The following is a 13,603-nucleotide window of genomic DNA, read 5'->3' on the forward strand; positions in this document are numbered from 1 at the left end:
CGGATCGTTGCAATTCTAGGATGGAAATTCCTGGCGCGATGCTGTTACAGAAACAAAGCGGTATTGATCAATTAACCATTTCGCTACGGAGCGCATTGGTGAGCAGTAGAAGTCGTTTCTTGTTCTCTAAATTTTACAACGATATTTATTATATTTAGTAATATCATTTCGCTTTTTGAAATATAAAAGTTTACAATCATAATTTATTTTTTTAAATATTATAATCAACTCTTTGTTGATTAACAAAAGTATCTTATGTTAACCCTTTGCACTCGGAGCCATTTTAACTGTAAATCTGAAATAATTTTTCTGGTTCGTGGTACATTCCATTCTATTTAACAAAATAAATTTTTATGCATAGAAAATTTATTCTTGCGACTCCTGCCAACAGTTTTACTACTTGATAATTTTTCAAATCTAAATCTTATTGTTACAAAAATTATTTTGCAACGTGATAGAATAATTTTAGTGGTGCCCCAGAGTCACCGCTCGAGTGCAAAGGGTTAAGTATTGAAATGAAAGTATATATATGGTATGAATGTACACATATACGACTGTCGGAGCGAAAGGGTTAATCGGAGTCATCTATAGATCGACGTTCCATTTCCGTAAGAATCCGCGGCATTTCTCCGATCGACGCGCGAACGCGCGATCTACCGTTCGCATTCTGTTTACCGTCTTAATTTATGAGAGGAGCACGAGCAATTCGAATAAGAATGAGACACTGGCTGACTAACGAAGCCGATCCGGTCTCGTTGTCTGCGATCTAAATATACACCGGGACTTGGCGCGCTCGATATTTCCCAGCCGGGGGAAAAAAATGCCGTGCAACAGTACACATTTATCCGCGGGCGATCGATGCCTTTGAATTTCGCGTCCCGTGATCATCCGTTCGTAACCGGATTGCGTAACCGATCGATGAATGAACGTTTCCACGGCGATCGATCGCGGACCCCAGCCGTGATTGACTTGTTGTTCGTCGCGGCGGTATTTATCGGCGATTCTTAACCGGTGTTTGAAAACCTGTTGCGTTCGGGGAACCCGGATCGATCTGGGCTCGTTTGCCGTCGTAAATCTGTTGTGTACGCGTAACGCCTCGGAAATTATTCCGAACCCGATGCGTTCGCTGGATTATTCGTTTCACTAAGGGCGATTAACGTAACCGAATAATACAGCTGTTTTTGCTTCTAATGGCCGAGTAATTGAATCAATGCGAGAATCGATTTCCTGGACTTGGTACATAATTCCTACAATGTTTAATCGTTCCGAGTGGAAAAGTTGCTTACATACGTCGAAGAAATAGTTTAATTTTAATTTTAAAGCATCCATAGATTTCGCAATGGAATTTGCTAAAAATGCATTGCAAATTAGTACCTTCGATCTTGAAAAATCGCCTTCCTGGACACAGTGTACTGCTGCAATTTTTACTATTTTTACATAACTAAATTACTAATATATATCGAGTATATACTTCAGGAAATAAATTCGCTGCTTTGTTAATAAAATGTTGCGAAACATGCGTGAGCAGAAATGCAACTCGTTCTTGAAAAACTCGCAAGGATGCATGCAAATACCTGTCGGTTCCGCAGGCTTCGTCGATCTTCGAAATTTGACGCGTGGCATTGTAAACGCTTGAATAAAAAAGAAGGTGGCCGGACACGGTCAACATGCATTTTGTAAAATACGAAAGCGATCGGCCCCGGCAAGGCCGATGCGCGTTGCATGGCCGAGCTTTGCGCGAGCCGTCCATCAGGAGATTTTTTTTTCGGCAACGCGCTTCGAGAAAAGAATATCAATTTCAGGGGGGCCCTTCCGTGGGATCGCCGGCGTTCGGAAGGCGAACCTATGGAAACAGCCTTTTTGTTGCTCTCGAACAAGGTTTTGCATAAAGTATCGTTTCCTGGTGGCCTTCGGCGAGAAAGGTGCTCTCGTCGACCTTGATATTATTTCATTCAAAACCTGTTCGTTGTTGCGCGCGCGCCTTAAAAAGAGGAGCTTGTTAAAAAGCACCTACGGCGAGCCACTGACTCTCCGTTCTGTAATTCCACACCCCCCTTTTAAAAGGGTTCCGTGTCCCGTAGCCCGATTGCCGTTTCATCGGAAATCTTTCTACCAGAAAATTCGCCCAAAGTCTGACCACGGTTTTAATTCGTTAGCAACCATCAGAAGTTGGGGTAATTACTATCTAACTCGAAACAAGTAAATTCGATGATTTTGAATAAAATTTTAATTATAGATTAAAAATTAATTGTCAGATTTTTTTCAAATATTTTTTAGATAATTAATATTACTTAAAAAATTTATGATAAAAAAAAAGTAAAAATTATAATTAATAAATCAAAACTTTTTACTACCCCCGGGTATTCCTTGTAAGCCCGGGGGAACATTTATTGGAAATAAATCATGAATATTAATTGTACGACGCAGTCGTTCGTTAATTTGAGATATTAGATTTGTTTCGAGTTCTCAGCTCGTGCCGCAGTTGCACCGAATTAACCAGTCCCCGCGTGGGCAGGCTGCGCGCGCACGTTACGTTCGCAGTACCATAGACCGTGGCGTGCAACGAGATAGGCAAAGTGTTTATGGCGTCGTTATTGGTTTCTTATCGTCGATCGCCTTTGATGACACTTCCTATATGCGCAGAAAGTGCGAAGTGTACGAAGAATGGTTCCGAGAATCGAGTCAAATGATGCAACCGTGGACTACGCGCAGCAATAAATTTCTGTTAGTTAACTCAATCGCTTCTCCCACCTTGGCGGCGCGGCGACGATTATTCGACGACGACCATTGTTTCTGTTCGAACCGGTGAAATCAATCAACGAACCGCACGTGGCCAATCGCGGATTCGCCGCGGTCCGTCGCGCAAAATACGACTAGGACTTTTATGGCCGCGATATTCGCCTCTACCGGTTCTATAACTTCTCTTTTAATTATAATTTTGCTGACTTTGCTGCGCGATCACTGGCGTCGACGCTTTACGTATTAATAAATAATGCGCCATACTTTTAGAGAGAATTGCGTCGTTATTTCTAGAGCTAGTCGTTACTTCTGAAACTGTGAATTTTCTATTGGTTTATTGATATTAGCTTCTAACGCTGACGTTAATTGTGAAATTATATATCTTTTATTTATTCTAGTTTTTCATACTTAATTTTTGGTACTGTCTATCTTTTGTTTTCCCGAAGAATCTGAAATACGCTTTTTAACCCTTTGCACTCGAAGCCATTTTAGCTCTAAATTTAAAATAATTTTTCTGTCTTATAACAGTGCCATATTTAACAATTTTTCTAAAATTAAACATTGTAGCTATAAAAATTATTTTAAAAGGTGAAAGAACTTCTGTTCGAGTGCAAAGGGTTAATACCGTAATAAAGTAAATTTTAATTGACGATGCTTCGACCATTTTGTTTTATAATCCATTGCCCTATCTTTTATTTTCAAACTGTGTTGGTAAATCTTAGAAGAACAAAATTACTTTCCGAACAACGTAATAGCTTTTAATACTGTTCACTGTAGGTGCAGTAACATATTTTTCGGCCAAGTGATACTATTCGCCAGACTTATTTCGTTAAACTTATTTTTCGTAAGCAACAAGTATAGCTTGTGTCATTGACACGCGCCGCGCGTAATGTACAGTGTTGCACAGTAATTAACATACTGTACAGCGTTGCATAGTAATTAACATACTGTACAACGTTGCACAGTAATTAACCTATTGTACAGTGTTTACACACCAATTAACATACTGTACAGTGTTTGCCGGCTAATTAACATACTGTACAATGTACAATAATTAACATAAATCGCAACGAGCAACATTGGTGTAAATTCCGAATAGAATGCGTTAATCGCCAACCTCTGCTTCCAAGATTCCTCTCGGTAAAAATGAATTTCACCGAGAATTACGCGATGCGATCGTCGCCGTGCGATAGCGAGAAGATCGATGGAAGGTATCATCCGAGATTAACATTGGCTAATTTACGCTTCGCAGGTAGTCACGCTATCTCTGTACGCGTATTTCTTTTCCGCGTTGCTCGGCCGACAGTTCATCGAGCGGACCGACGTCGGAGGCGGAAAATACGAGGAGCCCGACATGTATTTTCCATTTTTCACGGCGCTGCAGGTGAGAAACAGCGAAATGCACGAGCACAAGGGTAACATGTTATCGATACTGAATCAAATCTCTCTTGCGCGTCCTTACAGTTCTGCTTCTACGTGGGCTGGCTGAAAGTCGCCGAGGTGCTGATCAATCCTTTCGGCGAGGACGACGACGACATCGAGCTGAACTGGCTCATCGATCGGCACATTAAGGTAAAGACCGGAATACCATTTTTCCATCCTTCGCCGCGCGGCGCCGACAGCTACGGGTAAATGGTAATCCGCTTATAATGGATACATGAATTTATCGACGATTAAGTCATCCCCGAGCTATTCGAAGAAATTCTCCCCGAGAGAAAATCACTCGGCCGGCTCATCAATCATCGATTTGAATAGCCAAACAATTTCGATAGGATTTTTTTTTTCTTCTTTTTAATAGACTAAACCGTTCCGCGTCTTCTGCGAACCCAATCCAAGGTGAATTTACGATCGGTAGGAATTTATTATGGATTCCACGCGAGCATCGATAGTTCATTTGTGCGCGGACTTTAATGACCGGAGAACGATCGCACACCGTTTTCCTTGACACTGAAAATTTTTATCACCTGCGTCAGAACGTATCTGCGCTTTAATTTAATATTATTCATCCGTGGATCTTCGCGCGATTACGACACGCGGATATTTCTATCGAACAAAAATCGACGCCTTCGCGTTTGCAATTCTTATCTCATTTGAAACATGTCCGAAAATTTTGAAAAATATATTTTCCTTCCAGCAATGTTCTTTTATAAACTTTGTATATTTAATTTCCTTTTAATTAATTTAATCGATTAGTACTCAATGTATTGTTTAACAGAAACTTATGACGCAGCGCCTGGCGCACGCGTTCCTTTTATATATATTCGCTTATGTATTTTTTGCAATTTGCATTTGCGTACATAACCTAATAGCATACTTTCGACGTACAGCCTCGACTCGTCGTAATCGCCATTTTGTTAATAGGCAGGGTATATGATCGTGGACGAGATGCACGAGGAGCACCCAGAATTGCTGAAGGATCAATACTGGGACGAAGTCGTGCCGAAGGATCTGCCGTACACCGTCGCCAGCGAACAATATCGCCGCGAGGAGCCGAAAGGATCCGCGGAGCATTATAAGGTCAAAGACAGCGACGCTCTTTATGCGAACGTTATGCTCAGCACACAGATCCACAATCACGTCCAGCACCGCAAGAACCAGGACGACATGTATGCCGATTACGTAAGTGCGCGTCACGATGTGAACTTGAATTCGTCGATGTTCAAATGCCAGGCGCTCAACTTTTCCATCTAGCCTCTGGATCTATCGGATCCATACCCGAGAGATCGTTCCGAACGGCGACTAGCTCCTTTCGATTGTAATTGTCTACGGGACTGGCGAATTAAAATATGCCATTCTCTGCTGACATTTAAAATACAATCTTTTATTGAAATTTTATGCAAATTAAATTTTATATTTAAATTGTATGTAAATAGAATTTTATATTTGAATTGTATATAAATAGAATTTTATATTAAAATTATATATAAATAGAATTTTATATTTAAATTGTATATATAAATAGAATTTCATATTTAAATTATGCATAAATACAATTTTATCTAAACGATACCATGCGCATAATGTAGATAGATCATTAAAACAATTTTAATTCTAAATTATAATAATTTGATTTGGCATAATTAGGTAGATTCGCTCTTTTTAACAAAGCAGAAATCTTTGACAAATATCAAACGGTGTCCTTTTTACAGTAATTTTAAAAGACGTCAGCATTTGACCCGCCTTATATTTCACATACAATTTTGCCGAATAATTTGACAAGCTAATGCTTCAAGTATTATTTGAGGTGTTTGCCTGCAATCATTACAAAATCGACAACATCTCGATGGGATTTTTGCAGGAGAGCGTCGACACTCCTTTAGTGGAGCGAAGGAAAAATTGGCTGCAGCGACAAATCACGAGAATGGGTTCGGTTCGAAGTTCTTCGACGACCTACAGCAGCGGCGGCGGTTTCTTCTCGAGGAACCGGCATAACAGCGTCTACAGCAGCCCCGAGACAGGGGGGTTGCCGCAGACGAACAACCCTAATCTGAAGATGTCGCTGTACGATCGTCTGGTCGGTCGCAAGAGCATTCGGAGCCAGCGAATGGGTCGGCAAGGCAAGTATCTCGGCCGAAATGCATTATTTATTCAAATAAATAATGATTAAATTTTATTTGAATAAATAATGAATAAATTTTATCGAATTATTAGTTCCATATTACGTTTTCGAATTATTTGAATAAAGTTTTAATAAATGGATGGAACAATTTACGGCGAATAATTCAATTCAAATGTTCAACTACATCAATTCGAATTTTGACTAAATTCGACAAAATTCGAATAAATTCGAATAAAATCGACTAAATTCGACTAAATTCGACAAAATTCGAATAAATTCGACTAAATTCGAGTAAATTCTACTAAATTCGACTAAATTCGACAAAATTCGAATAAATTCCACTAAATTCCACTAAATTCGACTAAATTCGACTAAATTCGACTAAATTCGACTAAATTCAACTAAATTCGAATAAATTCGAGTAAATTCGACTAAATTCGACTAAATTCAGCTAAATAAATTCGACTAAATTCGGATAATTATCCTAGACGAATATTCATACTAAGGAATCCGAGGAATGTCCAATTCTGGCCAGAACTGTGTTCGCATTCGAATCCGTTGGTTCGCGAGCTGAAATTGAATTCGGTCGTTCCCGATGGGAATGTGTGAACCGTAATTGCCGGCCGCGTTAATTCGCCCCGCGGTTGTTCCACGGGAACGTTCATTCCGGGGGCATTTAAACGATAATGATGCAATTTTACATAATACTCGGGCAGGCCGCGCAACAGCATTTTCCGCTCGCATAAATTAACCGCGACCATTAAGCGGCTTATCTCGGGCAGCGATCTTTCGAAAATGTCAAGATTATTTCGGAAAATGTGACCAATTGGAATTCGCATCGCGGTCGAACAATTCATTCAATTACGATTGTACATCACTAAAATTGAAAAACCATATTTTGAACGAATGTACACGTTACAGTTTTAGACAGTTCCTCGAAGAGGCTCTTCAGTTTCGATTGTAATCCCTTTTTTTCCGAAGGTCTGAAGAGAAAGTGAGCCAGCCGTGACAATCGCGATCGGAATAATTTTTATGGCAGTTGACATAACCGTGTAATGTATTCCACCTGAGAAAAAGACGGCTCTCATTCTTCGCGTGTCCGCCGCGTGATGTTCCGCGACCGTCGCGTTCCAAGGCGAGAAAAACTTTGAATGAAAGTCGTCGACGATTCCCGAACGCTTTCCCCGTCGGACACGTCGCCTCGTGCTAGCCGCGTTACGCAACGCGTGACCTTGTGCAACCGAAACAATTTCCGCGATTGCGATCCTCGAAAAAGAAAAAAAAGGAAAACTTTCCTAAGACCTTGTGCCTCTTTCCTAGCCGCGCGCGATCCCCCCACCCCGGGTGGTATTCCAGAACGAAAAAATACCGCGCGCCGCGAAAAGTGCGGGGCAATTAAAGCGGTATCGTTTCTCTCGCGGCGCGATCCGACGGAGGACCCTGTCCTCCTCGGTGTCCGTTTCCTCGTTCCATCTAGCGGTAAAAGTAACGGCGTGGCAAAAATTCCCAATCATCGTTAGAACGTTATTGTTCACGCTGCCGGGAATAACTTAATCATCGGACGGACGGCCTCGATCTGTCGATGGGATACGACAGTGGCGAACCGCAAGCTATTTCGATCACAAACGACGCGACGGATCACAGCTACCCGGCGACGTTTCACGTGTCAGTCTTTGAGCGGACGTCGAAAAATATGCCACGCGTTTCGTCTCCGTTCGAGATTTCTTTTTGCTCGAACAGTTAGCTGATTCTTACGAGCGTGTCCGTCGTGACGTTTCGTTGAATCATTTGAACCATTCTATACCGTGATTTTCATCCGTATGAATATTTAACTGCACCAATAATACTTAACTAGTTTCGTTGGAAGCTCGGTAATAAACGATTAATAAAATATCTCTGACTCAAACATTCGTCTCGCCAACGTTGACTAACACAAACTTATTCAAATTCGCATAGCCTACCACCCAAAAGTCCATAAATAATTATTGTAACACTCTGTAAGAATTGCAACCCTGAATCGATAAAGACATCCTGCCAATTTTAGTACAATGTGTGCCGCGATTAAAAAATTGATTCGATCATTCCCAAGGAGAGACTCTTTACAGTTTAATCGGCGCGAAGGTTAAGAACGTGTTCATTACGACCGGCACGGTTGCTTTATTGTTAAACGACTGCCGCTGATATCACCCTAATCGAATTGCCTCCATTCCCAGGAACGATGACGAAGCTGAACTCGGTGCCAGTGTCCCTGAAGAACAGGCCGCGGATTCCAACCCCGGACGTGACGAAAGAGGTGGTGGACCGCGAGCAGAAGCTGGCTCTGTCAGCGACGAACGCCGCCAACATTGGAGCCGGCGTTGTCGGCGTGATACCAGCCAACGGGCATTACCCGACGGACTTGTCGGTGGTCCAGGTGGTGCTGTCGCCTATCCAAGAGGCAGAAGGAACCCCGTCGACGGGGAAGCCCGGGGCAGCGGCGTTGGCGCAAGCAGTCTTGTCTCCGACGTTGACCAGCGCGGGCTTGGTGACTCCCATGACGCTGACGCCGGTCACGATGAGCCAGCTGACGCAGTTGGGCTTGGTGACGACGACTTCGGCGTCGATGTTGAGGTCGAACGCGCTTCCGAACGGGGTTCAGGCGACGCTGACCGAGGTGAACAGCAGCGAGGAGGAGGGTTCCGGGAGCGGAAGCAGCAGGAGCGGCAGCATAACCGGCCAGGAGGAGCGATCGACGCCATTGATCAGTCAGGACAGAAGCACACCGTTGATCGGCGACACTGCCAGTCCTCTAGGTAGCAACGGTAGCTCGCCCACCTTCGGCAGCTACAGCGACCGATCCCCTATCTTGATGAATCCCGAGAGACTAAGTTACGTGGTAGCCACCGTGCCAACCGCGCAGGACTCGAAGCCAGGCTCGGACCCTCGCGGCAGGAGATCGGCGTCCCTGCCTGGGCCTCCTGTCCTGCAGTGCAAGGAAGACAGGAGCATGTCCTTGCCGCACTCGCCGGGTCTCCATCCGCGGGAGAACCGGGCGGCTTCGGTATCGAACGGCCACGATCCTCCGAACATCGACAGGCTCATGGTGCTCTGCAAACAGGACACTCGTCCGAGGACGAACAGCATCGGCCACGACGTTTGCAGACCCAACCATCGGGTTCAGGACTCTAGGAAGATCAGCAGCGTCTCTTGCACGAATGCTTCTCTGTCCGGAGGACTGGGAACAAGTCCCACAACGGCCACCACCGCCATGCCCGCCGCGGCGCCCATCGCGAACAGCAAGAGGGGCGAGGTCTACGTCTGACACGTGCACCTAGGGACTCTGTAGATCATTTTCCATAGCGTTCGACGCGATCGTCGAGCGCGAGCTTGCCCGAGTCTCGTCCGCGACTCCGTTCATTGTTGCGATTACACTCGGCGCGCTTTCGGAAGCCGCGTCCCACGACGGATGCGAACGGTGTTTCTTGGCGATTGGCGACAGCGGTCGGAAGCGAGCGGAGAGGAGCTGGACGAGTCATTAGCGTTGTAAATATGGTAAATTATGCGCGCGACTTCGAGTCGATGGACAAGATTCGGCTTCCAAGGATGATCCGTGGATCGGCGACGGCGATGCCGATTGTTCTAGGATTTATGCTTGCGAACGAACGAAATTGCCGCGTTCCTCGGGCAACGCTTTTATCGTCGTATGTGCAATAGAGAGGTGGAGATGTTATGACATTCGGTTGCGTGCTTGGAGGTGATTGTTGACGGAACGAGAGACGCAAATATGTTGCATGATAGATAACGTTCGAACTACCGGAAGTCTATTAACGCTGTTCTCGAACGCTGATCTGTTGGCTCGTCACGAATGAGGCTGTTTCGAGACAAATATCTTCGCCGATGAAGATTTTCAGAAACGGTGAAATCGTTGCAGAAACTTAGATATTAATAATTTTATTTTGCAACCAAGGGGATCTTTCTCTTGAGATTTTATTTAAAAGACACCGTCCATCTTTTACTATTATTAGCGGCATGGTGCTTACACCATTCTAACTAGATCTAATTTTACTATGAATTGTAAAAATGTTGATAAAAGAGATCTGAGCAATCTCCGAGTTGAAAATTTATTTATGCAAGCGCGTCGCGAATCTATGAAACTGGTTAAAAACTCGCGCAACTTGTATGGATGTCGCAGCAGTTGCCATGTTAATGGACTTCTGATAGAGAAAACCGAGTAACATCTACTTAGAGTTGAGTAACAGTTTACACTGCGTTTTTTACTGATGCTGCGAGCGTTTTTCGTCGCGCGGCTGGCGGGCGTTTTTTCGAGAAATCGAAAAGTCGAGCGGTCTTTTGTAAATAGACGACGTTCTGTTCGAAATGGACGGGCCCCGGCGTGACTCGTCGGAGACAAAGAAACGAAGCCAGCCGTCGCACCTGCGTGAACCGTATTTATTCGAGCCGGAGAACGACGAGCGCACTCGATACGAGACGTTTGCCATATTTGCCATAATCGGAGACGCTTCGCGTCGGATTCGCAGGCCGCGAATCGCGTCGCGGCACACCGGCGGCGAGACGGTTGTGCAACATCTTCCCGCGTTTCGAAACCGCGCCGATTCGGCACGCGATCTTACGGTGTTATCCAACAGCTGTTAGCCGCTGTTAAGTAGCTCTCGGCGAGACTACGCGAACCTAATAGCAACGATGTACGAACGAAACATGCTCTACGGTCGCATCGCTTGAACTTAGCACACCAATTTCAACGACTCTCGAGCCATACATGGGAATTTCTAAGTGAATCGAGCACTTTTTATATTTCATTATTTGGAATTCTAAAAAATAAGCTTCTTTTAACACTGGAATCGTGTAGACTTAGAGTTTAGAAATTATTATTCGAATATACAGTTATTAATATAGACTTTCACGTATTTTATTGAGGTTTATGGAGTTAGGTTTGTCAAGTGCCATTGCTTCGTTTTCGGCCATAATAATCATTCTATTTATATAAGACGTATTAAATTTTTTTATTCTTTCATTTTGTTTATTTGCGAATAAAAGAATTTAGTAGCATTGAGGCACAGCATTTAGCTCTGTTACGACGTACAAACAGATTCAAATCCTAACCATACTGAATTCTATTTCAGAATTCTGTATATTTCATTTCATTTAAAAAATTCCCATTCATATTTTACAATATATAATTGCACGCTAATGCCACGCCGTGCCAATGTAAAAATTGATTAAAATCTCGGTAGCTGTAACAAGGAACACGTTGTTTCTTCATCATCACGGTAGACAATTATTCTGGCAATTACTTAAACGTGCAGAAGATCGATAGTTACGAAATACTAAATGCAATTCATTGGCATATTGGTCGTCCTCAATTTTTATGGCTTAGACACGAACGATCGAAGACACGTGTAAGATATTTTTCTGTCGATTATTTCCTACGCTCGAGGTCTGCTAAGATTGCTTTGTCGAGATTAAGCGATGTCTCCGACGAGAGAATCATTTAGAGAAATACAAGGACGGTTTGCACGGAATGCGTCGAAGTCGAAGGACCCCAGCTCCGCCATTGTATTCTATGAATACTGACGAAGATATTGCGAACTGTCGAAGCAGTCGCTCGGTCGAGTTGTGGCCGATTCAACCCCTTGCGCTACGACTCATTTCACGCAGCGTTAATCAGCACTTGTCTTCAATACCGCCCTTAATACGGCTAGATAATTTTTCTTGCATTGTCTTTATTTATTTCTATTTCTAAACTTTGAAGACAGAAGAATTCTGAAATTTTCGAAATGAAATTGATTTTATCTCAATTTAGAAGAAACGAATAATTTAGTAGATCTGACTCGCTATTATAGCGCAAGGGGTTAATCGCGGAGTCGCTATCAAGTTTCTACGTAACAATAGCTTATTATTTATAAAGTGATCGGACGATGGTGAACTGTAACTCGAAATGCCGGCGTTCCTCTTATCGCCACAGCGATTAACCCTTTGCACTCGAAGCCATTTTAACTGTAATTCTAAAATAACTTCACCGACGTATAGCATTTCTATTTTATATGACAAAATGTATTTTATGCGTATGAAATTGAATCTTGTAACTCGTGCAACAACGGTGATAGTTTTAATAATCTCTGAAATCAAATCTTTCATAATATACAAATTATTTTGGAACGTGCTGCAACAATTCTAGTGGTACCTCAGAGTCACCACTCGAGTGCAAAGGGTTAACATCTTAGCTACGACGTATCCTCCGTTTCTCCTAAGGAAAGTATGGCAGCTGCGCGTTCCTGCTTCGACGCACGACGCGCATCCTTTTGCGACGAGACCACTATGTTCCCTCTCCTTCGTCCGATAAGGAGCACTTGCTTTTATACTTGACGATACATATATATATATTTATACGCGCGTGCCGCGAACGCGCCGCCGCTCAAGAACTTTTCTACTAACTCGGTTTCGATAGATTATTATAAATAACGCGGACCGTATACGTGGAGTGTCGACTCGTCGCGTGTGTACATAGTAGAGCGATTAAGTTAAGATTGTCCTGGTTGGGTGGTGTACGATGAGATTACGACGATGCTCAAAGATGCGGACGAGCGACGGTGGTAGGCGTTCTCCCCCCCCCCACACGAGAAGTGCAAAATATGTAAATACTTTTACTTGACTTTTTATTTTCTATCGTACGGCGATGTTGCGGCTTCGGCGGAGAGATCGAATTATCGTTGCAAGAATGCGTCGAGCCGATCGAACGCGAGTGAAAGTTTTCGGGGCTGTTGCGCGCGGGTCCCGCCTTTGATCCTGTGCGCGCGCGCGCACGATCGATCGGGATCGTCTCTTGTCCGAGGGAACGCCGCGGTTTCTCGAGGCGACGCGATTTCCACGGCGACGGTTCCGCCGTGCCGGAACGCAATCTCCACGCACGAGTAAAATAATTATTTATCGCCTTTACACGGTTGCGACGGACGGCTCAACCGCGCCGCGCGCCTCCCGTCGAGAATCGCGACACGGGAGTGTTGGGGAGCGTTCGCCTCTTGTAGATATATTCGAATCGCAGTATTTGTATATAGAATTGTATTTCCCGCCCTCGGTTACAGCATCCACGCGACATGGAACTCTGTTCGGCCCTTAGCGGACCGGTGTCGGATATATCCGCCCGAGCCTTTTGACGCGACGCTCGCCCGTGTCGACCGCCTCCGTCCGCAAAGGGTTGGAACGTATCGGTGTAAGCAACTGTTTCAGGCGCGCAACGCGTCCGCCAGGCGCGAAAAAAAATCACTCCTAAGAATAGTACTACGTTACTCTTGATATCTGTAATCTACA

At 44.0% G+C, this 13,603-nt stretch overlaps 1 protein-coding gene across 3 annotated transcripts in view; it reads left to right on the forward strand.

Annotated features, from left to right (window-relative positions):
• Best2 (bestrophin family protein) overlaps positions 1-10,415 on the forward strand; it is a 90,109-nt gene extending 79,694 nt beyond the window's left edge. For all 3 annotated transcript variants that reach the window (XM_078188300.1, XM_078188301.1, XM_078188302.1), the window contains 5 exons: positions 3,992-4,123; positions 4,204-4,311; positions 5,101-5,358; positions 6,038-6,296; positions 8,512-10,415. In XM_078188300.1, the coding sequence (XP_078044426.1) occupies positions 3,992-4,123; positions 4,204-4,311; positions 5,101-5,358; positions 6,038-6,296; positions 8,512-9,599 (1,845 nt within the window). In that variant the 3' untranslated portion in view covers positions 9,600-10,415. The remainder of the gene's footprint in view (positions 1-3,991; positions 4,124-4,203; positions 4,312-5,100; positions 5,359-6,037; positions 6,297-8,511) is intronic.
• The last annotated feature ends 3,188 nt before the right edge of the window (positions 10,416-13,603 follow it).

The sequence above is a fragment of the Augochlora pura genome, chromosome 7 (genome assembly GCF_028453695.1).
Source record: "Augochlora pura isolate Apur16 chromosome 7, APUR_v2.2.1, whole genome shotgun sequence".
NCBI classification, from domain to species: domain Eukaryota; kingdom Metazoa; phylum Arthropoda; class Insecta; order Hymenoptera; family Halictidae; genus Augochlora; species Augochlora pura.